Source organism: Orcinus orca, chromosome 1 (genome assembly GCF_937001465.1).
Source record: "Orcinus orca chromosome 1, mOrcOrc1.1, whole genome shotgun sequence".
NCBI lineage: Eukaryota > Metazoa > Chordata > Mammalia > Artiodactyla > Delphinidae > Orcinus > Orcinus orca.
This window is the reverse complement of record NC_064559.1, coordinates 115,705,567-115,730,553: the sequence shown is the minus strand read 5'-3', so window position 1 is coordinate 115,730,553 and position 24,987 is coordinate 115,705,567. Positions and strand designations below refer to the sequence as shown.

General features: G+C 52.4%; 1 protein-coding gene across 1 annotated transcript; it reads right to left on the bottom strand.

Moving 5' to 3' along the window:
• Positions 1-6,352: 6,352 nt before the first annotated feature.
• Positions 6,353-8,296, bottom strand: KCNA10 (potassium voltage-gated channel subfamily A member 10). Its single transcript, XM_004263169.3, has one exon. The coding sequence runs from the start codon at positions 7,929-7,931 to the stop codon at positions 6,396-6,398; it is 1,536 nt and encodes a 511-aa protein (XP_004263217.2). The 5' UTR covers positions 7,932-8,296; the 3' UTR covers positions 6,353-6,395.
• Positions 8,297-24,987: the final 16,691 nt, after the last annotated feature.

Genomic DNA, 24,987 nt, shown 5'->3' with positions numbered 1-24,987 from the left:
GGCTTTTCACTCACAGGGAGAGCTCAGAAAGATGATGTTTTATCAGGAGGCACAGGCCTCAGACCCATCCTCAGGGAGGGTGTGGATTTCTGGCTCTTCTGAGAAGGCTGTTTCCACTCCCTGAGGGCAGAGACCCCTCTCAGTCTCTGTAACCCCAGAGCCTTTTTTGGTGTCTGGTTCATAGCAGGGATGGGGTGAATGTTGGAGGAGAGAGAGAGCATGCTGTCTACATGCCTAAGAAAGTGAACCGGGCACATGGTGGGTGTTCATTTTCTTCTCCTGCTTGGAATCTCAGAAAACAGAGAATTCAGGCCCTGAACAGAAGATTCTGTGTCAAGAAATTACTTCAGCCCAAACTCTCCAAGTAAATGGGTCATGATGATTATCATTTGGGGGAATCAGGGGCCTCTCAGTCCGCCCTCCTGTGGCCTCAGTTCTGCCTTGGATGTCCCTTTCTCTTCTTCCTTTCCTCCCTTGATTTGTTGAGCATCTATTATGCACCAGGCACTGTGTTGGGATGTTAACCTTAAAAAGGCACAGGCCCTTGAAGGGTTTACCACCTGCGGGGGAGTTTTGATCTTAGGCTTCAGCCATCTCCTCCTACTTTGTAGCGTGTTTTACCTTTTGGTAAGGAATTTCATATATTATCTTATTGAATTCTCACAATAGCCTTGGGAGTTTTGTATTATTTATCTTTCTGCTATATTTATCTTTTCCTGTTATATTTATTCTTCCTGTTGACAATAGAACAATAGGGTCAGGTGGGAAGGAGGGGGCTCGGAAGAGCAGAAGATCCACCCAGAGTCCCTAAGGAGGATGGCTGTTATCCCTCTGCGTGCATCTGACTGACACCTCAGCGCTCGAGTGAAATAGCATTCATTATCCGGTGACATTTCTCAAGCAGTTTCTTACCTCTGCTTCCCCTGAGATGCAATAACAAAGATTCGTCTGATCTTCCTTTCCTCCATCTCCCTGGCTCCCTGCACCTCCAGTTCCTTTTCATCCCTGCGTCTGAGGGCAAACGTTCTCCTGTCTCTAGGTTGTGCCGGCCGGGCAGACTCAGTGGTCTCTGGGGAGACTGGGTGGCTTCCTTCCTCTCACTTCAAAGGGACTTTGGAGCGCTGCACTCCGCGGGGTGAATGCATTTTATTTTTTAGGGGGCTGGAATCAGCTTCTGGGCAGGAACACTTTGGGTGTCTCTTTCCTTTCCATCCCAGGACCTGAAGGGTGGGGCTGGCGAGAGGGCTGTTGGGTGCCTTGGCACCAGTGGGGAGTGCGCTCCTTCCCCAGAAGCTGCTGTGGAGGTGGGCCTGGAGGACTCCATGGGAGGAGGGCCTGCTGAGGGGGGCGAGGGCTGGGCAGCCAGGGCGTGATGGCGAGCAGTTCAAACCGACTGGGGAGGCTGGACATCCGGGATGCTTGAGCCGAGCAAACTTCTGAAGGCTCAGCTGTTCCACTGGGAATCTTGTGATGGGATCCGAGACAGGGAGACCTGCAGAGTGGGGCTTTTTGCCATCCTCTCTCCTGTCCACCAGGCCGAGCAGCCCCAGAGGGAGGGGACAGGAAGATTTCCCTAAAGATGGCTGGAGCATGCTCTAGGCCAGGCCTCCCCTGGGCCCCTCCCTGGCTACACCCAGGCCCCAGAGCCCACCCCCATAATACCTCCAAGGGGCACCTGCCCATCATACTCTACATTATGGAATATCTGGCTTCAGCCTGAAGGTCTGGGATTTGGGGGAGCGTGGGAGTAGAACAAAATCTTAACAGGCCCAGAGTGGCTTGGTTTGGTATCTTTAGGGTAATTGGGAGGGAGAGCTTAAAGGGACAATTCATTAATTCAGAAAAGCACTTATTGAACACGTGCTCTGTGCTGAGATAGGCCCTGGGGCTATAGCGGTGGACCAGACAGACAAAAATGCCTATCATTTTTTTTTTTTTTTTTTTGCGGTACGCGGGCCTCTCACTGCTGTGGCCTCTCCCGTTGCGGAGCACAGGCTCCAGATGCGCAGGCTCAGAGGCCATGGCTCACGGGCCCAGCCGCTCCGTGGCACGTGGGATCTTCCCGGACCGGGGCACGAACCCGTGTCCCCTGCATCGGCAGGCGGACTCTCAACCACTGCGCCACCAGGGAAGCCCCAAAATGCCTATCTTTTTGATCTAACATGTGAGGACTTAAAGATAGTAATTAGATACAAAGATGATTATACGTATTTATGTATTTTTGGTTAGATGGTGATAAGGCTGGGGCCTGGGGACTGCCATGCTCCCTCCCCATGGAGAATGCTTGCTTGTCCAACAGAGACCAGCAGACAAGGGCAATGGACAGAAGTGACGAGAGCTCCGAAGGTGGCGTGTGAGTCTCCAGGCCCAGTGGGCCTACCATCAGCTCTCCTGAATTTCTCAGTCATGTGAGCCAATAAAGCCCTCTCTTTTGGTTCCATTTGATTGGGTTTCTGCCACCCGCAACCGGAAGCATCCTGCCCATCACATTCCTGCAGCAGCTTGTGTCCCGTCAGGGAGTGCTGAGCAAGTCGCGGGGAAGTTCTTCCCAGCAGCCTGGTGAGGCAGGTGTAACGCTGTCTTTTTTTTTTAGATTTGGAAGTAAGTTCAAAGAGGTTGAGTAGAAGTATAAGAACGAGAGAAGTAAGAAGTCACAAAAGGACATGTCTCAAACAGAGGGCAGGTCCTAAGCAGCCACTTTGGCCACCTGCAGAGGTCCTGAGGAGCCTGGTTGGCCAATTTGGGTGGGAGAGGGATGCTGGGAGGACCCTGAGACTACTCCCTGCTGTGGAGGGAGGGGGGAAACTGCCCCGTTTGCTGTGAGGTTGGCCTTTTTTTCGTCTCCATTTTCCATGTAAGGAAACTGAGGCTCATTGAGGCCAAAATCATACAATTGTTAAAAATTCAGCCAGGTCCTTCGATTCCAAGTCTAGGGAGCTTTCTACTCAAAAAATCCTTAAATTTTGGAAACTCTTTGTGGTTTATAAAGCACTTTTCAAAGAGAATGATGAATAGACACAACTGTTAGTCCTGACTTGCACAGTTCTTCCCAAAGATAGCTGGCATGATATGGTAGAAGAGAAAACACAAGATTTGGAAGCCTTCTGCAAATTGTAGCACTCTCTGAAAATGTTTCTGTTGTTTCTCTTACATTATTTGCATATTTTTACTGTGGAAATTTAAGGGGACACTTTCGTTCTTTCTGTGTCCTTATTCAGTGGCTATAAATTGTCTGCCACACAGTAGGAGCTCAATAAATATTAAGTGGCTGAATGAAGCCTCAGGCCTTGCTCTGCCCTCCTTAAGACAGGCTTCTCTGAGCCCAGCTGCTGACCAGTCCTTTCCTCCTTGATGAGAGTGGGAATATCCTTCCTTCTGTGTTTTGCACTTGACCCCCTCGGCAGCCCTGTCCTGTCTGCCCTGCCTCTCTCCTTTCCCTCTGGCAGTGAGTCACCTTGGGTGCTCCACTGTGGACCACATATCTCATTGCAAACAGGAGGCTGGACAGATGGATGGTGAAAGGGGCTCCCATAGCCCATCTTCCTGGGCTGCTGGGGAAGAAATAAATGACTCAGCGCTGGCCCACAGGACTGTGACACCAGCCCTACTGGCAGCAGCGGCATGGGGAGTGGAGGGCTTGCTTCTGCAGCCCAGCTCCCTGACTCAAGCCTGAAGGCCTGGACCTGCTTTCTGGGCCTCAGAAGCCTCTGATCAGACCTCCTAACCTTGTGGGGTAACTGGATTAGCTGGAGAAAAAGAGTGGCTCCCTTTGTCCTGCTAGACTGGACTTTGCCTGCAGGATCCCAGGAAGAAAATGGCTGGGGCTGCAGGCTCCAGGGCTCTATCTTGGCCTCTGGGGGCACTGGTCCAGTCTGCTCTGGGATCTCATTATCTTACCCCGTTTGCAGTATGTGACGGTGTAAGGCCAGCCTGTGGCTCAGCCACTGAACATGGAATCAGAGAGAATAAGAAAGCAGGGGCCTTAGGAGAAGAGCCTCCCTGCTCCCAGGAATGCACCAAGCCTGTCTGCATGACGCAGCTCCACTTCCTTGCCCCAGCAGAAGCCGTTCTCCGGGTTAGGGTGCTCTGGGCAGGCAGCCTGGTGGGATACACTTTGGCATCAAAGAGACCTAAATTCACATCCCTCCATACTGCTTCCTGGCCATGTGTCCTTGAACCTCTCTGAACCAGTTTCCTCACGTTGCAAAATTGGAGAGCTGACGTGTGAGGGCAAAGGGTTTCTCTGTGGGGAGAAGTTTTGGTGTAAAAGATCATGATGACGTGGCTCCCAGAAGGCAGAATGTGGGCATGTGGGCTCTTTTGTCAAATACGCTTTGGATTCTGGGCAAATGGTTTTTGTAAGGGACTGGTATATATAAAAATTTACATCACCCCAAATCAGAGTGCAATCACCAACCTGGCATCTGAGCTTGTGTGATCCTGTAAAAGAAATGCCACAAAAGACAGTGGGAGTGATCTGTTCACTAGACCACCATCTTGGCACTGGAGGCTGGCACAGAGGTTCAGGGCAATCCCACAGGTGGAAGTCCAAGACAACTGGTCAACCCCACATGCTTGGAAGTGAAGTGTGGGTAAAGAATTGGAGAATGACCTGAAGAGGAAGAATTGAAAGGGACCTTAGAAAATTGTGAGGAAGACATTCCAAAGCCCAGAACTCTGAGGCTCAGGCCTGGGACAGGAGTCCAGCTTGCCCAGGTCCAAGGGCAAGATCTAGCCAAGGCTAGATCTTTTCATGACTCAGTGCTAAATTACATCTTGGATTTAAAATGCAAGAAGGAGATTGAGACTTTTAGAGTAGGAGGGGGACTTAAAATGGCTAAGTCCAGCTTCCTAGGGCCCAGACTAAGGACATAGGAAAGGAAAGAAGCAGCTTTCTCCCACACCAGTTCATCTGTTCGACTGTCCTGAAGTGGAAGCTGTGTGATGGTACCTGGGGCTGCAGTTGTGTGGATCTGGGCGTGTTCCAGGGCTGTGTGCTGTGGGTGTGCAGTGGAGCTGTGCAGTGGCCTGCAGCCCAGGGGCATTATTCTGGTGTTGACTCGCCTTTGAGGTGTGGCCAGACATTGAGTATTGGGTCGGAGGAAGGCACAGGCCTCCTTACTTGAGGGGTGAGGAGGGAGGGACAGAGGGGAGACTTCCTTTCCTGCCTTTTGGGGAATCCCAACTCCATTCCCCAATCCTGGGAGCTTGATGGACTGAGGAAGATCCTCTCCCAAGAGGGCAGTTCCTGTGACAATAGCCCTCCTTGGGGCGGGGGGGGGTGGTGGTGCCTGGCCTCTGCACACATGTCTTAGGGTCCTGCTGTTCTTGCCCCAGCTGCCCCACAGGCTACTGGTCAATTCCTGATGACTCAGTGGGAGCTGAACCCCAAGGCAGGTGGACTTTCCTGGAGCAGCTCTCCGAGGCCCTGGTATATATACTTCCCAAACTCAGGATCCCAGTCTTTGCACAAATTCATGGAGATGGGCCAAGAGAAAAACATCTGGGAACGTTTCTACTTGTCCACTGTCCAAGGGAGGGACTGAGGAGCAAGGGGACCAGGCCGGCATTGCCTCCCAGGCTGCATGGAGAAGGGGGACCCCACGGGAAGAGTGTGCTTGCCCAGAAGTTTGCCTCCTGGATCCTCTGAAAGACCGACCCCTCAAGTTCCTCTCCTCCTGCACCCAATTCTATCACATTCTCTTCATTAGTAGAAAGAGCACCAGACCAGTAGGAAGAGACTCAGGCTCCAGCGCTGACTGTGTCACTGTTTCCGGGTGATCTTAGGTAAGTTTCTGTCTCCTGGTTTGTTTATCTGCAAAGGGGAAATAATCATCAAATCTGTTCTACTGGTTATTTTTAGACACAGTGAGATGATGTAGGTGAAAGAGCTTTGGAAAATGTATGCAATGCTACACAACTGTATGGTATTATTATCAAACAACTCTGAGCACTTACTCATTGCTCATAGCCATCCCTGGCCGTTTAATGTGCTTCCTCTTAGGGACACCAGAGCCAGGGCTTCTTCCTCTTTAATGTGACAATGAATCCCCTGGGATTTTGTAAAAATGCAGATTCTGATTCAGCAGGTCTGAGGTGGCCTTTGATTCTGTATTTCCTTGCTTCCAGATGATGGTCTTGGGGACCACAGGTGAGTAGCAAGGACCTGAACTACCCCCTCATAGGAAAGGACCTTTCTACAGTCGATTGAAAAGACACAGCTCAGAAAATAGAGCAGAAGTATCAGTTTATTAAAATAGCTTCCAATCAAAGATGGCCTGTTGGTCACAAATGATACATTTTGGTTTCTGAAAAGACAGAGAGCAAGAGGTGGGTGGGGGAGAGAGACACAGAGAGACCCAGGAGACTCAGGGGGCCAAGAAGCCCTGGACACATCACTTCCTAGACTTCTCTGAGGAGCAGCCATTGTTGGTCTTACTAAGAGAGTCTGTGCTGCCCATTCTTGAGCCCACACTATTGAGGAGTTTGTCAATTTTTCCTGGGATGTTCTGCTTCTCCTCATTCTCAGTCTCCCGGTGGTAAAAGTAGTTAAAGTTGGAGACAATGACAGGCACAGGGAGGGCAACGGTGAGGACCCCTGCAATGGCACACAGAGTACCCACAATTTTCCCTCCTGGGGTGGTTGGGCACATGTCCCCATAGCCCACAGTTGTCATGGTGACCACCGCCCACCAGAAGCCATCAGGAATGCTAGAGAAATGGGACTCTGGCTCGTCCACCTCAGCAAAGTAGACTGCACTGGAGAAAAGGATGACCCCAATAAAAAGGAAAAAGATGAGCAGCCCCAGCTCCCGCATGGAAGCCTTCAGCGTCTGCCCCAGGATCTGCAGCCCCTTGGAGTGGCGGGAGAGCTTGAAGATGCGGAAGACCCTCACCAGGCGGATGACCCTCAGGATGGCCAGGGACATGCTCTGCTGGGTGCTCGGCTCTGTCTCCTGGACCAGCTCCGTGATGAGGGTTGCAAAGTAGGGGATGATGGAGATGATATCGATGATGTTTATGATGTTCCTGAAGAAGTCGGTCTTGCTGGGGCAGACCACAAAGCGGAGCACCAGTTCGAAGGTGAACCACATGATGCAGGTGGACTCCACCAGGAAGAAAGGGTCGGTGAACATGGTGTGGGAGAGGACGGTCTTGCTCATGTTGAGGCTGGAGTCTCTCACCACCTTCAGTTCCCTGTCTTCTTGGAACTCGGGAAGTGTCTCAAGGCAGAAGACGGTGATGGAGATGACCACGACCAAGACAGAGACCATGGCCACACCACGGGCGGCGCTGGAGCTCTCAGGGTACTCGAAGAGGAGCCAGAACTGCCGGTGGATGTCGTTGGTGGGGAGCAATGTTTCAGGATCTTTGATGAAGCCTTCATCCTCTCGGAACTGGTCCATGGCCTCACTGCCCAGTTCATAGAAGGAGATCTCATCAGCAAAGACGTCGATAGGGACACTGGCCGGGCGCCGGATTTTCCCACCAGACTGGTAATAATATAGGATTCCATCAAAACTGGGCCGGTTCCTGTCAAAGAAATACTCATTTCTCATGGAGTCAAAGAACTGCATCCTTTTCTCCCAGTCTCCCAGGAGGGTCTCTGGGAACTGATTGAGTGTTCTGAGCTGGGTCTCGAACCTTAGCCCAGCAATGTTGATGATCACCCGCTGGTTTCCTTCATTCAAGACCGCTGCCTCAGGCCCTGGGGGATCGATGTAGTCTCCTGGGAGCTTGGAGAAGGCCGTCTCATGGTTGGTGCTGTCGTTGTTGAAGATATTCCAGTTGGAGAAGGAGCTGCTCCCAGTCTGGCCTTTCGGGGTGGTTAGGTCAAAGTCTGTGGCATAGCCTGGCTCTTCCTGGATTTCATCTGAGTTATCAAAGTTGACCAGGGCAACCTCCATTTCTTTCCAGCCACACGCATCCATCCTAGGGTAGTCAGGGAAGCAGCCTGAAGACCCTCCGTCTTCCCTGCCTGCTGTGAGCTGTGGAGAGGAAGAAGGGCATCATGGAGGAGCTAGGACAGGGTACAGCTGGCTCTGGATTATTGAGGTAAGTTTTCCAACGGATTAAAAAATGGTTTATTTTTAACTTGGGATGGAACCTTCTGCCTATTTTGGCAACATTCTTCTTGAAATCTATTTGCTCCCTCTGAGTCTGCGCACACTAATAATTAGAAGAAATTGCAATGACGGAGCCTGGCTGAGAGGGGAAAACTTCCTCCAGCCAAAAAGGGTCTCTGTACACCATGGCGGAGAGAGGCCATAATGGAGAAGTTCATGTTTCTTAATAAAATGTATAATTTCGTACTTGTAGGAAGTCCTCCAGTTTACCCAACACTTTTCATGCCCAATCTCATCCTTAACTTTTTTCTTTTTCTCACACTTAACGGCCAGTCCCTCACATTTTCTGTTGGGTATTATATCTTCAAAATATATCTAGAGTTCAATCACTTCTTAACACCTCCACCACTACCTCTGGGAGCCAGCTGGGATTCTGTGGGGAAGGGAGAACAAGAAGATGGAGGCTAGGTGGGCAACCGCTGTCCTCCCCAGCAATAAGCCATCTGTGCCTTAACCCTTCCTCTGTAGGTAACTCCTAGGGTTGTTTTGAGGGTACATTAACTGAGAGAGCATATGTAAAATGCCTGGTGGAAAGATCACTAAATTTATAGCCATTGTTTTTGTGAACTTCCCCACATAACAGGGACTTTCGAAGACAATAGCCACTGGTATTTTTATGGCCTAAGTCCAAGGTGCTTATGGGGAATGGTTTCATTAAAAATCATTCAGGCAGTGGGAAGTAAGTAATTGTGTGTGTGTGTGTGTGTGTGTGTGTGTGTGTGTGTGTGTGTGTTGGGGGTGGGGTTAAGGAGAGCATGACCAGTGAGCTTGGATATCCACAAACCTAGACTAAAAGTCCTTCCTTAGGTCCATTCAACCTTTGATTTCAACATAAGAACACTGAAACCAGGCACACTGGGGGTCAGGGTGGGAAAGGTAAAATCTATAGTGGTCATAGCCTTGAAGTAGTTTCATTGACAGATGACAAGGGTATCTTGTAGGGTACAGTGTTGTAGTCTTTTCAAAGTGATTCCACATTCACTTAAATGACAATAATCATGTGAGGTTGGAAAATGTTATTTCCATTTTACAGATGGGGAAACTGAGTCACAGGAGCCAAGTGACCTTCCCAAGGTCACACAACTAGTGGCACAGAGACCCGACATGAACCTGCCTCCCGGCCTGGGAGACCCACTAGACCATGGGTGCCCTGCGTGGAAGCTGAGGCCTCGTGGGAAGATGCAGGCCAGGGCCTCAGAAGTGTGGGAGCTCAGAGCTCTTTCGGTCCCACACCCTCCTTTCTCAGTTCAGGGCAATGTGTGGAGTGAAGAGCTCAGGTTAGGGTGGCCTGCCCTACCTCTTGGGAGTGTGCAGCCTTTGCAAGCTGCCTAATTTCACTGAGCTGCAGCTTCCTGGGCTGTGGAATAGGGAGGATGTGCCCACTGCTGAGCATGTCAGGTATCACGTGAGGAATAGTGGGGTTAGAAGGCAGGATGGAGCAGCAGTTAAGAATGCTGAGACCCGAGCCAGTTGCTGTGAGCTGGAATCCTGGCTCTGCACACAGTAAGCCCTGGAGAAATATTTGCTATTCCTTCACAGTGATCCATGTGATAATTTAGAGGGTCCCATCCTGGGCCACTTGGCTGCCGGGCAGAGGTGGGACCAGGACTCCAGCTCTGTGTCCACCTTGTGACTTCAGAGCTGCACATTCTTCTTTGGAATTCTGGCGCTGGGTGAAGCTTTGGGGTACTTCCTTCTTGGGGTGAATCCCACCCCATTGTATCCAGACTGAGTGGAAGAGGCACATCTGGGGGCTCTGGGGCAGGGACTAGGAACCACTTCCAAGTGGCTAGAGTGGGCCCATATCAGGAGCCTTCTCCTTTTTATCAGGGGGTAGAAGGCATGTGGGGATGAGGGAGAGCTCCTTTGGCCAAAGTAACTTCCTCTCCTGGGAGCCAGGCCACTTCTCTTCCCCACTCTCCCTCTCCTCTTTGCTGTTTCCACCCCCAGCTCAAAGTGACAGATACGGGGGTGGTTGAAGATGGTCAGGTGGTGTAGGAGGGGGTGGAACAGTGCCAAGTTCAAACAGCATATTCTGTGGTCTACAGAGGTGTGCTGTACAGTTGCTCCACATGTTACATTTAGATTAGCAAATGTTGGTCATTATAGACAGAGGGAAGAGAGAACTGGTCTTGGGAACAAGAGACCCGGCTTGAGGCTCTGCCCCAGCACTTAGGAGTTGTATATATTTGAGCAAATCACTGGATTTTTATGAGCCTCAGTTTTCTGATCTGTAAAATGGGGAAAATAATGATAATTCCCATCTCAAAGATCATACTGAGGACTAAATGAGGTAATGACAGTGAGAACACTTAGTAAGTTATTGCAAAAATGAAAGGAATTACCCTGCCTAGTCCCCTCCCCTCTGTTCCATACATAAAGGCAACACAACATATTTGTGGGCAGAAAGCACATTCTATGTGGCCTCAAATGGCCCCAGGAGGAATTCTTAGCTCACTGTCCTCTGATCCGCTCTCCCGATCCTGCCTCCTTGACTTTGTGCCTGTTTTGCTTCTGCCTGGCATCCACGTTCCCTTCCTCTGTCTCTCCTCTTCCTCCCTGCCCATCTGGGGACTGTTCGGGTCCTGCTTGTCTGACAAGCCTGGCCTGGCCAGTCCCGCTTGGAGAGTCCTCTGCCTGCCCCGAGTCCCCGCCTCCCTGCCCAGATCGCTCACATTTGCACTCGGTTTGGATCCCCCGCGTCCACAGGGTCAGCCTCAGCGCTTCTGCTCTCTTGTGAGCTTTGAGAGTGCAGGAGTATCTTATGGTTTTTCCTTCTGCCCTGCACGGTCTTGGGGGACAAGATTCACCTCTGATGATCCCCACCTGCGTCAGCCCAGTGCCCAGCTCAACGTGGCTGATGACGGTCAGGGTGGTGTAGGAGGTGGTGGGCAGTGCCAAGTTCAAGCAGGGTTTTCTGTGGATGCGCAGTGAATACCTGTTAAGTAGGTGAATGCATCAGTGAAAAGAGAAGTGAGGAGTTCATGCTCACAGGAACAGGGATCATATCTGTTTCGCGCACCATTATGATTCCAGGACCTAGCCCAGGGCTGAGCCCAATTAACCTCTGGTGAATGAATGAATGAGGGAGGAATGAACGAAGTGAGGCAGATAGCATCCGGGAATTGCAATACTTCCCCTGCTTTATGATCCCTGACAATTTGTATTTCCTCATCAAGACTCCATTTAAAAAATCTGTAATAAGAAAATACACTGAGTCAAAGAAGGCAGATAAAAAGGGGTACATATAGAGTAGTTCCATTTATACAAAATTCTAGAAACAGCAAACTAACCTAGAGTGACAAAAAGCAGATCGGCCGTTGCCTGGGGATGGGGGTGGGGAGGGAGAAGAAGGGATTACCAAGGGGCCGAGGGAACACTTTTAGGGATGACGGTTATGTTTATCTTGATGGTGGTGATGGTTTCACAGAAGTATACATATGTCTAAACTCGTCAAGTTGCACACTTTAAATGTAGTATGCATCATTTTATCTCAGTACAGCTGTAAAAAAAAAAAAAAAAAGGCAAACAGCAAACAAAAACAGGGAATAAAAGTGTATCGTCCGCTGATGAGTCTTCAAAGTTTTGTAAGGACTAAAGGGGATACGGGGATGCTTTGGAAGGAGGGGGTCACTCTAACGTAGAACTCACCTCAATGCCAGTGCCACGCCCTCATGCTGCAAGGGCTCAGCATATAATTTAGAAAGTGAACGCATCCTGGAGCCAGGGCTGAGTGAGGCTCCCAGGGACACCCAGCAGGCTGCACTGCAGTGGGAAGTGTGCACATGACGGCAGCCCCTGGCCCAGGCAGGCCGGCTCCCCTTCAGCTTAGTGCTCGGCATTTCGTCTGTTCGGTGGCAGGAGACAAGCCACTGTCTGCACCGGGAAATATCCACTCCTCTGGAGAAGTTTCATTCTACCTTAAATAGGCCTTTGCAATTACCATTCAGGGGAGCCAAGATGGAAGTCGGTTTTGACCTTGGGTCACCCTCCTCCCCCCATACTGGCCCCCTGGGAGGAGATGGACACTCTGGGTGGGATGGGGCACCCCAGTGAGGGCTGGGATACTTGGGGGCCAGCTCCCATTGTGCCGGGCAGCATCCCGGAGCCTCCTCTGCTTGCCGTTCTCGATAGCTTTCCCTGAGTCTCGCATCTTTTCATCTGCCCAGCATTCTAGGGCTTCGATAGAATTACCAGTACTCAAGGCTGAACCGTCACCCACAGCTGAAGTGATCGTAGTATTCAAGAGTCTTCTATGACGTCTGATTCCATTCGTAATCTCCGCCTTGCCTGGCACAGTGCTGAGACAACGTGGTGGGTTGAAACAACCTCTTTTCCCCTCTGAACATACTTGTGTTTTCCTCCCTCCAGGCCACTATTTGTGCAGGTCCTACCATTTGCATCCCTTCCTTCTGACTTGACCTGAAGATACAGCTTTCCCTAAGGAGTCAGGTAGAGGTACTCTCGCTCTCCTGAGAATCCCCGCACAAGGTTTTGGCACATTATTTGAACCACGTCTCATCTCCCCAGAGTCCTGTCATCTTCTGGTCCGTTGGCATCTTTGTACAGGGGGGAAAGCTGGTCCACTCACTGTCCCCAGTGCATCTTACACCTCCCCCTCTTCTGACCTTTGCTCCTTTCTCTCCCCCAGAGCCAGATGGGCTTGGGTTTGAATCTTAGCTGTGTGCTCAGTAGGCACATGGCCTTGGGCAAATCACCACCTCCATAAACAACGCTTTCTTCCTCTGCAAATGGGTCTAATCATAGCTTCCCTCAGGGTTCTTGGGGGAAGAAGGGATAACGTATGTTGTGAATAGCATGCAGGACACTTAGCAGGCATCCCTATTGTTCACACCCCGTCTGTCCTGGGAAGCCTTTGAGGCTGCCTGGTGTGGACCACAGTGACTCCAGCTGCCTCCCCGCCCTCTGTAGCACGTCACTTTTGCACCCAGTCTGCGGATGTGGCTTTGTTGCTCTGGTGATCTCTTCCTGGACTAGACTGCGCACTTCCTGCAGGCAGGGCCTTGTGCGGGGCCGGCCCCGTGCCTCTCCCAGAGAGATGTTCCACAGATGTCTGTGGGTCTGGCCGTCAGGTTCGCCGAGTGATATAGAGCAGTCAGTTGCCCTGGGTTGCCTAGCTACCCCAACACTTCCTCTACTTTCTGGTGAGGCAGCAGCCATCCCTGAGTCAGAGAACGGCTGAAAGAAGTCATCATGCCAACACCTGTGAGCACCGCAACACGGGGCCCCGAGAGCCCCAGGGACGGGTTATGCAGAACTGAGTAGAAGGCAAGCTCAGATGTCACAGGGCTGGCAGCAGATGCGGGACGAGGCAATGGGCAGGTGGGCCTGGCACAGGGTGGGTTTCCACTGCCGGTTGTCCAGTGAACCAGAGGAAGGAGCGGCTGGAAGACAGACGCTGGCGCTGCTTGTGTCCAGACAGAAGAGGGCGCTGTTGTTCTGCTGGAAGCAATCCTTGGTCCACTCAGCATAGATGACTCCACAGTGCCCCTTCCTTCCATCTGTGAGCTGCTTCTCTTCCTCTCGCGGCTCCAGCCAGGCCTCCGGTCAGCTGACTGTCTCTCCAGGTGGCTCTCACGCTGCCTTTTCCCCGTCTCAGCCCCGCCCCCGGTCCAAGCCCCATCTCTTCCTCTCATCCTGAACCACTGGCCCGGCCTCAGTTAGGAGCCTGAAGAGCATAGGCTCTGGTCCTCTCTGCCTCCTAGCGGTCAGGATTGTTACCGCACCTTCCAAGGGCCTCAGTTTCCCCACGTGGGGAATAGTAAGATGGAGTCTTGGGTAAGACTTGCTGGCTCAGCTGCCCTCCCGAGCCCTCCTGTCCCTGTGGGGAGGTAACCCAAGCCCTCTGCTCTCCCAGCCGTCCTAGCAGAAGGCAGCAGGTGGAAATGGGAGCCTGGGAGGCATCAGAGGGGTAGAGCTGGAAGCTGAGACCAGCATCCTGCCGGGAGACCTGAACCCAGTGGGGTAGGTGGAGGCAGTCAGCAGGCTGGGGTGGGGGTCTGCAATGGGGTCAGCTCCCTGGGGAGTGAGAGGCAGCCTCCCCACCCTAGTTAAGAACTCGGGCTCTGGGGAAGACGGGACAGCCCCCTCTCAAGCCTGGCTTGACCATTTCCTGTCTGTGTGATGGAGGATAAGTGGCCTCACCAGCACCCGCCTCGTAAGCGTGTGATGAGGAAGTGGTGCCGCATAGAAAGCACACCGCGTGTGACAGGTGCTCAGCGGTAGCTCGGGTCCGTGGGACCACGGGTCAGGGGTGGGGGTGGGATGACCCTTCTCTGTTCCCTCTTGGGCACTATTAAAATGTGTGGGTCACAGCCCCACTGCTGCAGCAGCTGGGCCCTTTAGGAGGCTGTCGATGCTCAGGTGAGTCTGCAGGCACAAGCATGCTCATCGGGGAGGGGGCGGCCTGGGGGCAGACATCTCTGGGGCCATCCAAGGCGGATGACAGGACTTGTGTGGCCCGTATTGTAAGCCTCTCACCCGAGGTGAAGCTGCTTATTCCTGTCCACTCCCGTCACCTACACTCCTGCTGGCCAAGCGTTTCCACACAGGATTTGAGCACCACAATGGCCCCTAAGGCAGGAAGGGATCATTATTCTCATTTAACAAATAGAAAAGCGGATGACTGCACAAAGGTCGTTTGGTCAGTAAGTTATGGAGCTGTGACTCAAACTCAAGTTTTCTAGCTCCAAAGCCAACGTTCTTCCCTCTATCCTATAGTCCCACCAGAGCAGATCCACTACTGTATGTGACCTAGTCTCATCCTGCCAGGGACGGTGCCCGAGACGCAGGCACACAGAGACATGGATATACACACAGCCACACGCGCACAGTCACACACGGTCACACACAGCCACAGACCCACGTAGACACACTCAGACACACACATTAATATGGCTGTGTGTGACTTCTCATCCTAATAGTCACAGACACACACTTGCTACACAGAAAATTACCAAGACACCTGTGCACATAGATAGACATGTGCTCATGTACAGACACGCAGAGACACACAAGTGGGCTTCCACGTACAAACTTGCGGCCGCAGAAACCACCTACGTTCACAAGACGTTGCTGTCCCGGGTGTGCCCTGACGCCCCCTCCCCTATCTAGTCTGTCTGCCTCTTAGAACAGAAGGATGTTCTGTTACTTGGAGCCATCGAAAGAAGACAGGAGGGCTGGAAGGGCTCAGGGAGCCGTCATGTGGCTCTCTTCCTTGCTAGGGCAGGGAGGGCCCTGCGTGGGCAGAGAGCATCTCTCTCCCTGCAGGGACTGCTCAAGGACAGAGCTGTCTTCTGAAAGAGACAGAACGATCTGGGCAAGAGCTCTTTCACTGAAAACCTGAGCAGCAGCAGCGATGCTGAAGGGAATGACCACAGGATAATTCCTTCCAGCAGGAATATAAGGGCTTACAAGGTAACTGCTGTTGACCATGAGACTGGAACAGCTCCCCCCGACATTGGGGGAAATACTTTTGCAGCCTTATTCAAGGTTAGGGATGCACTGATTTTCTTCCCTGATTTTCTCAATAACATGTTACGATTCATCATTATAAATTTACTTAAAACTGCCTCATCCCCTTCCGCATCATCCCAGAAGGCAGCTTGCAGAGTGGTTACAAGCATGGACTCTGGAGCCAGCAGGACTAGGTTTCCAACTGTGACCAACTAGCCCTACACAAGTCACTTAGTATCTGTGCCTCAGTTTCTTCATCTGTAAAATGGAGAGACTATCTATATCTTAGGGCTGTCAAACTGATTAAAGGAGTGAATGTTTGTAAAACGCTTAGAACAGCACTGGCCACGTGGTGAATGCTACGTAAAGCTTGCTCACACTGTGTTTAGGAGCCTGGGCCTGGCTGCCCCATGAAAGAGCTGCCTTGCCTTGGCCTGGATTTGAGAGCATAACTGGGGCCTTCCTTCAGCGCCTCTATCATTGTCTGAACTCACATTGTTTTCTCCTTCCCCCAGGCTGTGCCCCAGTCTGGTTCTCTGTTCAGGTAAAGGCTTCTTTCTCCCTGACCTTCACACGCCATCAGCTTCCAAACCCTGTGGATCTGCCTCCTTGAGGCCCCATCTCCCCATCGCCACATCCCCGTCAGCCTGTTCAGACCTCATCTCTCGCCTGATTGCTACCATGTTCTCCCCATGTGGTTTCTGCACAGCCAGATGGACCCAGTCACCCCTGTCCAAGGGCTCCAGTGGATTCCTCCACCCCCAGATCAAAGCCTCCACCTTCCTCAGCCTGGCACGAATCCTGGGCCTTTTTTCTCCCACGCTGTGGTGGAACCCCACCCTCCTGTAGTCTCTGAAGCCAATTCCGGGGTCTGTGGACACATGTGGTACCCTCCAGGGAACTGAAGGGGAGGGACCAGCTTGGCCCCGCTCCACCTGGCAGTCACTCAACACCCCTTCTTCTTCTCACCTTCCTCTCCCTGTCTGGGTTGCCCAGGGCCAGGGAAGTAGGTCCTGGGGCTAAGAGTTGACACTGAACAACAAAATGCCAAATGCCAGCCTCTCCTTTTTGCAAGAACCCTCAACCTTGAGTTATTTCCTTGGGATCACCTCCCTAAAGAACCACCCCATAGCTGTGTTCCAGGATGTATTAAGCTGTGTGACCTTGGGCAAGTTACTTAACATCTCTGTGCCTTAATTGCCTTATCTGTAGAGCAGGGATAATAATAACACACATTATTGTTATTAGAGAGATCTGGGGGGAGGATTCATATCCTTGGGTCACCCCAGTACCTAGTATGTTGCCTTGCACATAGAAGAACCTCTGTAAATCTTTGTTGAATAATTCATTGATTGGTACACAAAGACGTGAGCCAGTGGAACGCAGTGCTTATGGTGGAATTGCAGCCATCTGCCTGTGTGGGGTGGAGCGGGCAGTGGAAGCTGCCTATGTGCCTGACAAAATACCATAGAGGCCATTGTCTATTCTCCTGACTAAAGTTCTTCTGCTTCTGGCTTCTGGGCCTGTTCTTCTATTGGCTCTTACGTGGGACACTGGGCAGTGGGGCTCTGGGGCCTCCTTAAGCCCCAAGAAAGCTCTGGAATTTCTGGAGCAGAAATAGTGGGGACCCCAGGACAGCTACACTTTCTTCCGGTGCAAAGACAAGGCTCAGTTTTAGGTGAGGGACTGAAACTGGTGTTCTTGGAAGGCTCTGAGCTAGATGACCTAGGAATGTGGACCGTCAGGATGATGTGTCTCTCTAAGAGCAGGCTGGGAAACGAGCCCATCTGGGTAGCTCATGCTTGCTGCCCTGCATGCAGCTGAATTTCCCCGGAAAGCTTCAGGAACTCTAGGAGAAAGACACTTGGGGCCCTTTGATAGGGCGGGTAAGATCTAGGTGCAGAAATTGAAGTGTGGGTCAAAGGGAAACATGTGGCCAAGAACTCACCAGCAGGAGCAGTGGATGAGAAGGTGCTTCGGGTTCAGCCTGTGTGAGCCTCGGATGCCCCCTTAGCTCAGCTCTCCGTGGCCAAAGGGACCTGCTGGTCTCAGGGCAGATGGGCAGAGTGGCAGGAGGAGCTTGCCCAGCTGATGCCTGGGATTCAGAAATCCTATCCTATGAAACAGGATCGCGCTGGCTGTCTCTGTCTCTGGAGGAAGCTTGAGAGAGAGACGATCCAGTGAGGGGCAGTGGGCAGGGTGTGAAGTGCAGGGCCCCGGAGGCAAACCTGGCAAAATGAACTCAGGAAAGGATGGCCCTCCACGTTCATGGCTGATGGTGCACAGATCAGATACTGATCCAGAGGCTGAATTAGTATGACCCAATTTTTTTTTTTTTTTTTTTTTGCGGTACGCGGGCCTCTCACTGTTGTGGCCTCTCCCGTTGCGGAGCACAGGCTCCGGACGCGCAGCCTCAGCGGCCATGGCCCACGGGCCTAGCCGCTCCGTGGCACGTGGGATCCTCCCGGACCGGGACACGAACCCGTGTCCCCTGCATCGGCAGGCGGACTCTCAACCACCGCGCCACCAGGGAAGCCCAGGAGTGAGTCATCTGACGGGAGCAGGAGATGGAGGCGGGCTCAGGGAGTGGGTTGAGGTATCCTCAGCTCTCAGTTCTGCTTAGTAGTTAATATTGATCAGATTAATCATCCTTAAGCTATGAGTGTTGTTAAACGTCTTCACAGATGTAACTAAGCCAGGACCAGGAGAAAAGGTTTCTCCTGGTCCAAATGAGTCAAATAGGCCAACATTTATTTATTCATTTTAAGTCCAGCAACATTTGTTGTGCCCCTATGTGTCTGGCACTGTGCTGGGGGCTGGGATATGGGGTGGAGCCCCTTGGCATGGCTGAGGCTGTGCCCTGGTCATAACTTTGCACCAGGTGACCTCCCACGTGTTTTTTTTTAATAGCTTTATTTTGATTTAATGGACATACAATGAATTGCACATATTAAAAGTGCAAAATTTGATAACTTTGGACACAAGCATATACCCATGAAACCATCACAAATAATCAAGATAGTGAACATCTCCATCACCCCCAAAAGTTTCCTTGAGTTCCTTTATAATTCTTCCTTCCTGCCCGCACCCCTCTCCTGCCAGTTCTCAATGAACTGCAGGTCTGTCTTCTGTCACTATAGATTAGTTGGCATTTTCTAGAATTTTATATAAATGGAATAATACAGTATGCATTCTTTTTTTTTTGTCTGGTTCTTTTCACTCAGCAGAATTATTTTAAGATTCTTCCATGTTGTTACATGTCAATAGCTCATTCCTTTTTTATTATTGTAGAGTATTCCACTGTGTGGATGTAAGACACAATGGTCATCCCTTCACTTGTTGGTAGACATTTGAGTTGTTTCTAATTTTTTGGCGTTTACAAATAAAGCTGTTATGAGCATTCAGACCCTAGTCTCTGTATGAACTTACACTTTCGTTTCCTTTGGGCCGATATATAGGAGCTCCTACCAGTTTGATAGATTTAAATGCCCAGTGTCTGCAAGCAATCCCAGATTGGCTGAATCTTCCATCATCTTTTCCTTAAAGAGAAAGAAGGTAAATATGCACAGGTACCTTGAGGACAAATGGAAGAAGCGGGGGGCAGAGGGGAAGCTTTCTAAGCGATCACAGCTAAAAAGCATTTTCCTTTGAGGCAGCAGGATATGGTCCTTTACAGTGTCGCTACCAGGGCTTAGCAGCTAGTCATCAGCTTTGTTCTTGAGGCTGCCATCCTGGGCACAGCTGTGGCCAGAGGAGAGGCCTGGTTCAGCCTCCTAGGCACCAAGTGGCTTACATGGACCTGGGAGAGATGCTAAGCAATGGCTCTAGAAGCCAGGGCAGTTGAGGGATGGTGGGCCCTGGTGTCAGCTCTGGGCTGTTTCCTCCTTGCCCCTCTAATGCAGACCTCACACCACACTTTGCATGTAATTCCATTTGGTTTCAAGTAACCTTTCCTTTGTCTCAGTTCTGAGTCTGCTCAGAAGCAGCTTGCCTGGGGGTACTGGGATACCCCTTCCATCTGGGTAGCTGGGCTCCACCTGGCTGGGGCTCAGCACCCCTTACCCTGAGGGCTCTGAGAAGCGGCTTCCAGGCACCCGAATCCTGTCTTAGAGGGATGGGGAGCTGGGGTGGGGGCACAGCTTCTCCTTACCTCCAGTGACTTATCAATTGGTTACATTGTTCATTTACTCAACAACCAGTTACTGGGCACAGAAACTGTGCTGGGTGCTTGGGTTATGGGAGAACAAATGTGAACACCTTCTCAGGTCCAGAGGGTAGCCCGATGGGACGGCAACAGTAGCTTCACTCCAAGCAGAAGAGAGCTACTTTGCAGACAAGCTCCAGGCCGTGGGGGACCTAACCATCCCTGAGGGTCTGAATCCTCTGAGCAGTGGGAGGGATCTTGACAGGGGAAGAGGGGGTGTGCACGTGTCAGGACCCAGTGAGTGTATGAGTCAAGGATGGCCTTTCCACCCCCGGCAGCCCTGCATCCTGCTGTGTGTGGGCAGATGGCCACTGCGCAGTGTGCTCACCACCTCTCCACCTGCCAGGCCAACAAAGAGGTTAGGCCCCAGTGGGGGCGATGGGGGTCACAGCTAAAGAATACAATGCCATAAATGTTGGGTAAGAAGCAGGATTTTCTACGGGCAGAAAAAAGGAGACTCTCCTGATTGCTATAAAACTATTTAAAAACTCACCTTCCTCATTTCTTTTCTCTTCCTGACATTGCCTCACTGCTCTATTCTCATTGGCATGGGAACCTGTCATTCTTGTCAAAAGAGTTACTTGAAAGGAAAACGCAGATGCATTTCAGCTGCGTGTGCAAAGATCACGGTGGGGAGAAGGTGCAGGACGCGGAGCTTGGAATAGCTCACAAAAATGCACTGGACAATGAGAATATTTACAGCAATTACCATTTACTGAGCACGTACTCTGTGCCAGGTACAGGGCCTAGTGTTTAGGTATATTATCTCATTTGAACACCCCTCCTCCAACCCCCAGCCATAGCAGCAGGAACCATTAAATATTATCTCTAGGGAAACTCAGCTCACATAGCTCCTGAGATGGCAGAGCTGAAGTGTGGACCTACATGTCCCGACGACCTCGGGGCGGAAGGTTGTGTATGACGTGTGGCGCAGCAGGTGGAGGTGGGGTGCCTGGGACTAACTCTGCCTGAGGAAGTCAGTGAGGGCTCCTGGTTGGCGGCAGGGTGGCATCTGAGCTAAAGGAAATGTGCTCCAGGCCGAGAAGAGACATGCAGCTGATGAAGTCATCGCGTGGAGAGGGGACCTGGCGGTGCGATGGCGGGAAGGTCCGGGAGAGTGATGATCTGAAGACTGGCATGTGGGTGCTCAGAAAGGTAGTGACCACATTAGGCAGTGTCTACACGGGCCACCCAGGCTGTATGGTGATGGTGTTCACCAACTGGGGCACCTGCTGGTACTTTCCACATCCTGCTGAGCCTGAGACTGGGTGACAGGGAGGAAGAAAGAGCTGAGGACCAAGACCCGGGGCATTTGCCATCCAGAGCAGGGTGAGACGTCCTTCTCATTGCCATCACAGCACAACCCTTTCTTTCTTCCAAGGAAATTCTGTGTGCAAGTCCGATACAGAAAACAGATAAAGCGAAGCTTCTCTGCTTGAGCTAGAGATGGGGTGGGGTCCCGAACCTTGCCTGCTGGGCCCCTTTCTACCCTGGTCCTTGGAACCTCTCCAGCTCCCTGGAACACAATTTGACACCCACGGCCTAAAGTCCTTACTGTTTCCGATGCTGCCCAGTTGAGGTCTGACCTCCCCAGTCACCCTGGCCCCCTCACCTGGATGTGTCCTGTGACCCCCCATCTCCCCAGCATGCAGGCCCAGTGACACAGTCCAGTTTGTTCTTTGCCCAAGAACCTGATCTTCCTGCCCTCCACTCTGACCTCTGGCTCTATTACCACCACTTGCCGGGGGCAAGGCCAGGGGCCCGGGCCCCCTCATCTGACCAATTGGACACCGAGCCATGAAAACCGAACCCCCCTATCAGATCCTGAGGGCCTCTCAGGCTTCAGTCTGCACCCGCACTTCTGACCTAAACCCCTGTGCTCCAGTTTCTGGGGAAAAAGGATGAGCAGGGCTGCACACAGCTCAAGGGAGCCTCCGTCACCCAACTCTGTACTCGGGGAGTAGACTTGGCGGGGAGAGAAAGGGGCAGCCTGGGCAGGAGGAGAGGGAGTCAAGGCTGCAAGTGAAAAAGGAGCTGTTTTCTACAGGTCAGAGAACAAACCACCATGACGTCTGAATGGCTCAGGCTCACGGTTCCATAGCGCAGACCTGCTCCATCTCAGCCCCTGAAGATGTTAGTGGTGCAAGTAGGTTCTTGTCATCGGAGCACAGGGTTGCTCAGCACCTAATGCACACCCTGGCTCTGTGCTCAGTGTTGGAGACAGCGACGTGGTGGCGGGAAGTGCACAAAGGTGCAGGTCTATGACTGTAAAATGGAACTAGCAAGAGCTGCTTCACAGGATGCAGAGAGAACTGGCTGGATGCTGCATGAGCCAGCACCCAGCTCTGAGCCTGCTGCCTGGGGAAATAAAAGGGGAGTCCTTGCTAGGGGATCACAGACGAGGGAGCATTTAGGTTGGGGTGGAGGAGGGAGACAAGCAAAGGGAGGAGGGGAAGCTCTCATCTCTCAGGAGCAGCCTGATCTGAGTCTTGTAAAGTCAGTGGAATCTCCCAAAGCAGAGAAGAGGTTTGGCTTGTGGAGTGGAAGGAGGGACAGGGAGAAGGGCATTCCACGCAAGTGCAATATAGCATGTGCAGAGGAAGGCACTGACGCGTGCGAAGGCCTGGTCTACCTGGCAAACTCCAAGCTCGGGAATGTCCTGCCTACATGACGTCAGGGTCCCTCCCATGCAGCGCTGTGTGGTGGAGGGCTGCTCTGGACTCAGACACACCTGGGTTCAAGCTCTTGGGCTGTGCCCTTGGGGCATTTCTTAACCTTTCTGAGTCTCAGTTCTTCAACTGTAAAAGGGAGTCTGCGGTTTATTTTGCTAGGCTGTTGTGATGCAAGGGTGAAATGAAAACATGCAGTCACAGGACACGGTCCATGGGATTTTGTACCTTTTCTACGAGATGCAGAAACTGACACTTGGAATTCTGTAGTCGGGAGGTGTCAGGAGTGGTCTGCTCTAGCCTCTTCTCAATGCGGGAAGCCCGTCTACAGCAGCACTATCGACAAGACGGCATGACACTTCTGGGCTTGTGCAAAGGTCACTGGCCCAGCACAACTCTGGCTGTAGCCATTTATTGTGATCCCCTAGAGCATCTCACGCTGACCCTGTCCTAGAGGAGAGGTAAAAAGGAGAAGAGAGCGGTTAGGAGTAGTGAGCACTGGTTCCTAGATACAGAGACTGAGGGCACCTTGGAAGTCACTGATCGCAACTTCTGAGTTATCCAGACACAGAAGCCTGTGACTTACTCATGGTCCCCCAGCGAGTTAGCCACAGGTCTCCCAGTTTCCCAGCAGGCTTTGGCTGGGCCGGCTCCAGCCTAGTGATATCACAGAGAATTGACCCACCCCTGCATGCTCTGCCCCTGGGATCTAGAGGGTCCCACACTGAGGGTCACTTGCATCACCTTTACTGCCCTGGAACCCTGGAGGTGTGGGATGGACCAGGCAGGACTGAACGCTGTGACTGGGGCCTTGTCCCTGCATGGTCAGGGACACTGGGGAGAAGGGGCAGGCTGATGGGACTGAACCCACTGCCTGGGGCGGGATAGGCTGGCAGCAGCGTTAGGATGTCATGCTGAGGATCCCAAGGGCGTGCAACTCCAGCTTAGAAGTTGGTGTTGGAGGCTGGGCACAGGGGGCTCTGTATCCCCACAGGGCAGAGCCCAGAGACCCCATGGCGTCCTGGCATAGGTGGAGCCACCAGGTGGGAGTAGGCATTAGCTTATCTCTCATTCCCCATCCTGAGGGGACAAGAAGAGGCAAGAGCCCCAGCTCCGGGAAGCGGCCACTGGCTAGGCTCCTGGACATGGGCTCAGGTCCTGGGAACCAGGCAAGCGTTAGTCGTGGCCTGGCTGAGGTTGCTGGTGGGGTCAGGGGGCCCAGCTGTGGGGAGGGAAGCTGTGTAAACTGGAACTGTGCAGACCATGGGCAGGCGAGGACAGGAAGGCAGAGCCTCTAGATCACAGCTCACAGTGGTACCAGATTAGAGGTGTGGCTGGAGGACTGGCGGGCAAACTGGACCAGCTCTGCTACTCAACGTGCTGGGTGATCTTGGGCAACCCCTTTAGCTGCCCCTGAACTTCGGTTTTTCATCTGCAAACTGGGGATGGTAAGCCCTGTGATGCCCGCCTCACTGGACTGAAGTGACGAGTTGCCTCCCGTCTCATCACTGAAGTCCTTCCATCTGTGAGTCCCTCAGTGCATCCGCCGTGCCTCTGGCTTCCTCTGCATCCCTCAGCGTCCGGGACAGGGCCATGGCCCGCTGTGCAGAGCGAGTGGGCCACAGCTGGGGCCAGCCTGCGGGGCCCTGGCAGTGAGCAAGGCGGTGGGGAGGGAATAGCTTGGTGATGGACGATGTTGCCAGGCCTTGCCCATCTGGCAGCCCGAGCGACTGGCATAAACACAAAGACAGCTCCAGTGGCATGAAATATTGATGCCCTGAGACTTTCCAGAGTGGCATTTCCGACTCGCTCAGACAAGGCCCAGCTCCTGGCCCCCGTGGTAGCGGCGCCTCCTGCCTGTTGAGGTTGGTTCCAAGGGGCTGCAGGGAGGAGAGTGCCCGGCAGAGAGGGCTACCTGTGAGGTCATCCATTAGGCTAGGGTTTCAGGTGACCACGGCTGTAATCAAACTGGGTTGGAAAAAAACACGTTGGATCAGGTTCTGAGTGGCTCAGTTTCTAGTCTGGTGAAGGCAGATGGGAGCTCAGTCCCCTCAGCAGGCTCCGGCCTCCCTCTCTGACCCTCACAAAACAACCCTACTCACCAACTGGCTCTTTTTCAAGATTGACAGGGTGGGGAGGGCGGGGTGCCCCAGCTCTGAGGAAGCTAGAGGACGCCGAGGTGAAATTGAGGGGATGCATTCTCACCAGCGTCCTGTAGGAGGCGCATTAATGAAGAAAAATGCCCACACAGTCCAACTAAGGTCTTGCAGGGCAGCCCCGGCGCCCATAATTCACAAGTCCCTCTCCTAACAATTGAGTAGTGAGCAAGCCTGGGGGCCGCCTCCCCACCTCACCCTGAATTCTAAGGTGGAAAGGGGAGGGTGCTTTAGGCACAGGCACAGCATTTTGGGTCTCTGTCCTCGAGGCGGGGCCGGGGCTCTGTTTATTTCTAGTTTGGCTTCTCCCAGAAGGTGGGGGTGGTAACAGAAAATCTGAGCTCCCTTCTCAGCTC

Excerpts from the sequence above, each read along its gene's own strand:
- KCNA10 (XM_004263169.3), bottom strand. The coding sequence starts at position 7,931 with ATGGATGCGTGTGGCTGGAAAGAAATGGAGGTTGCCCTGGTCAACTTT.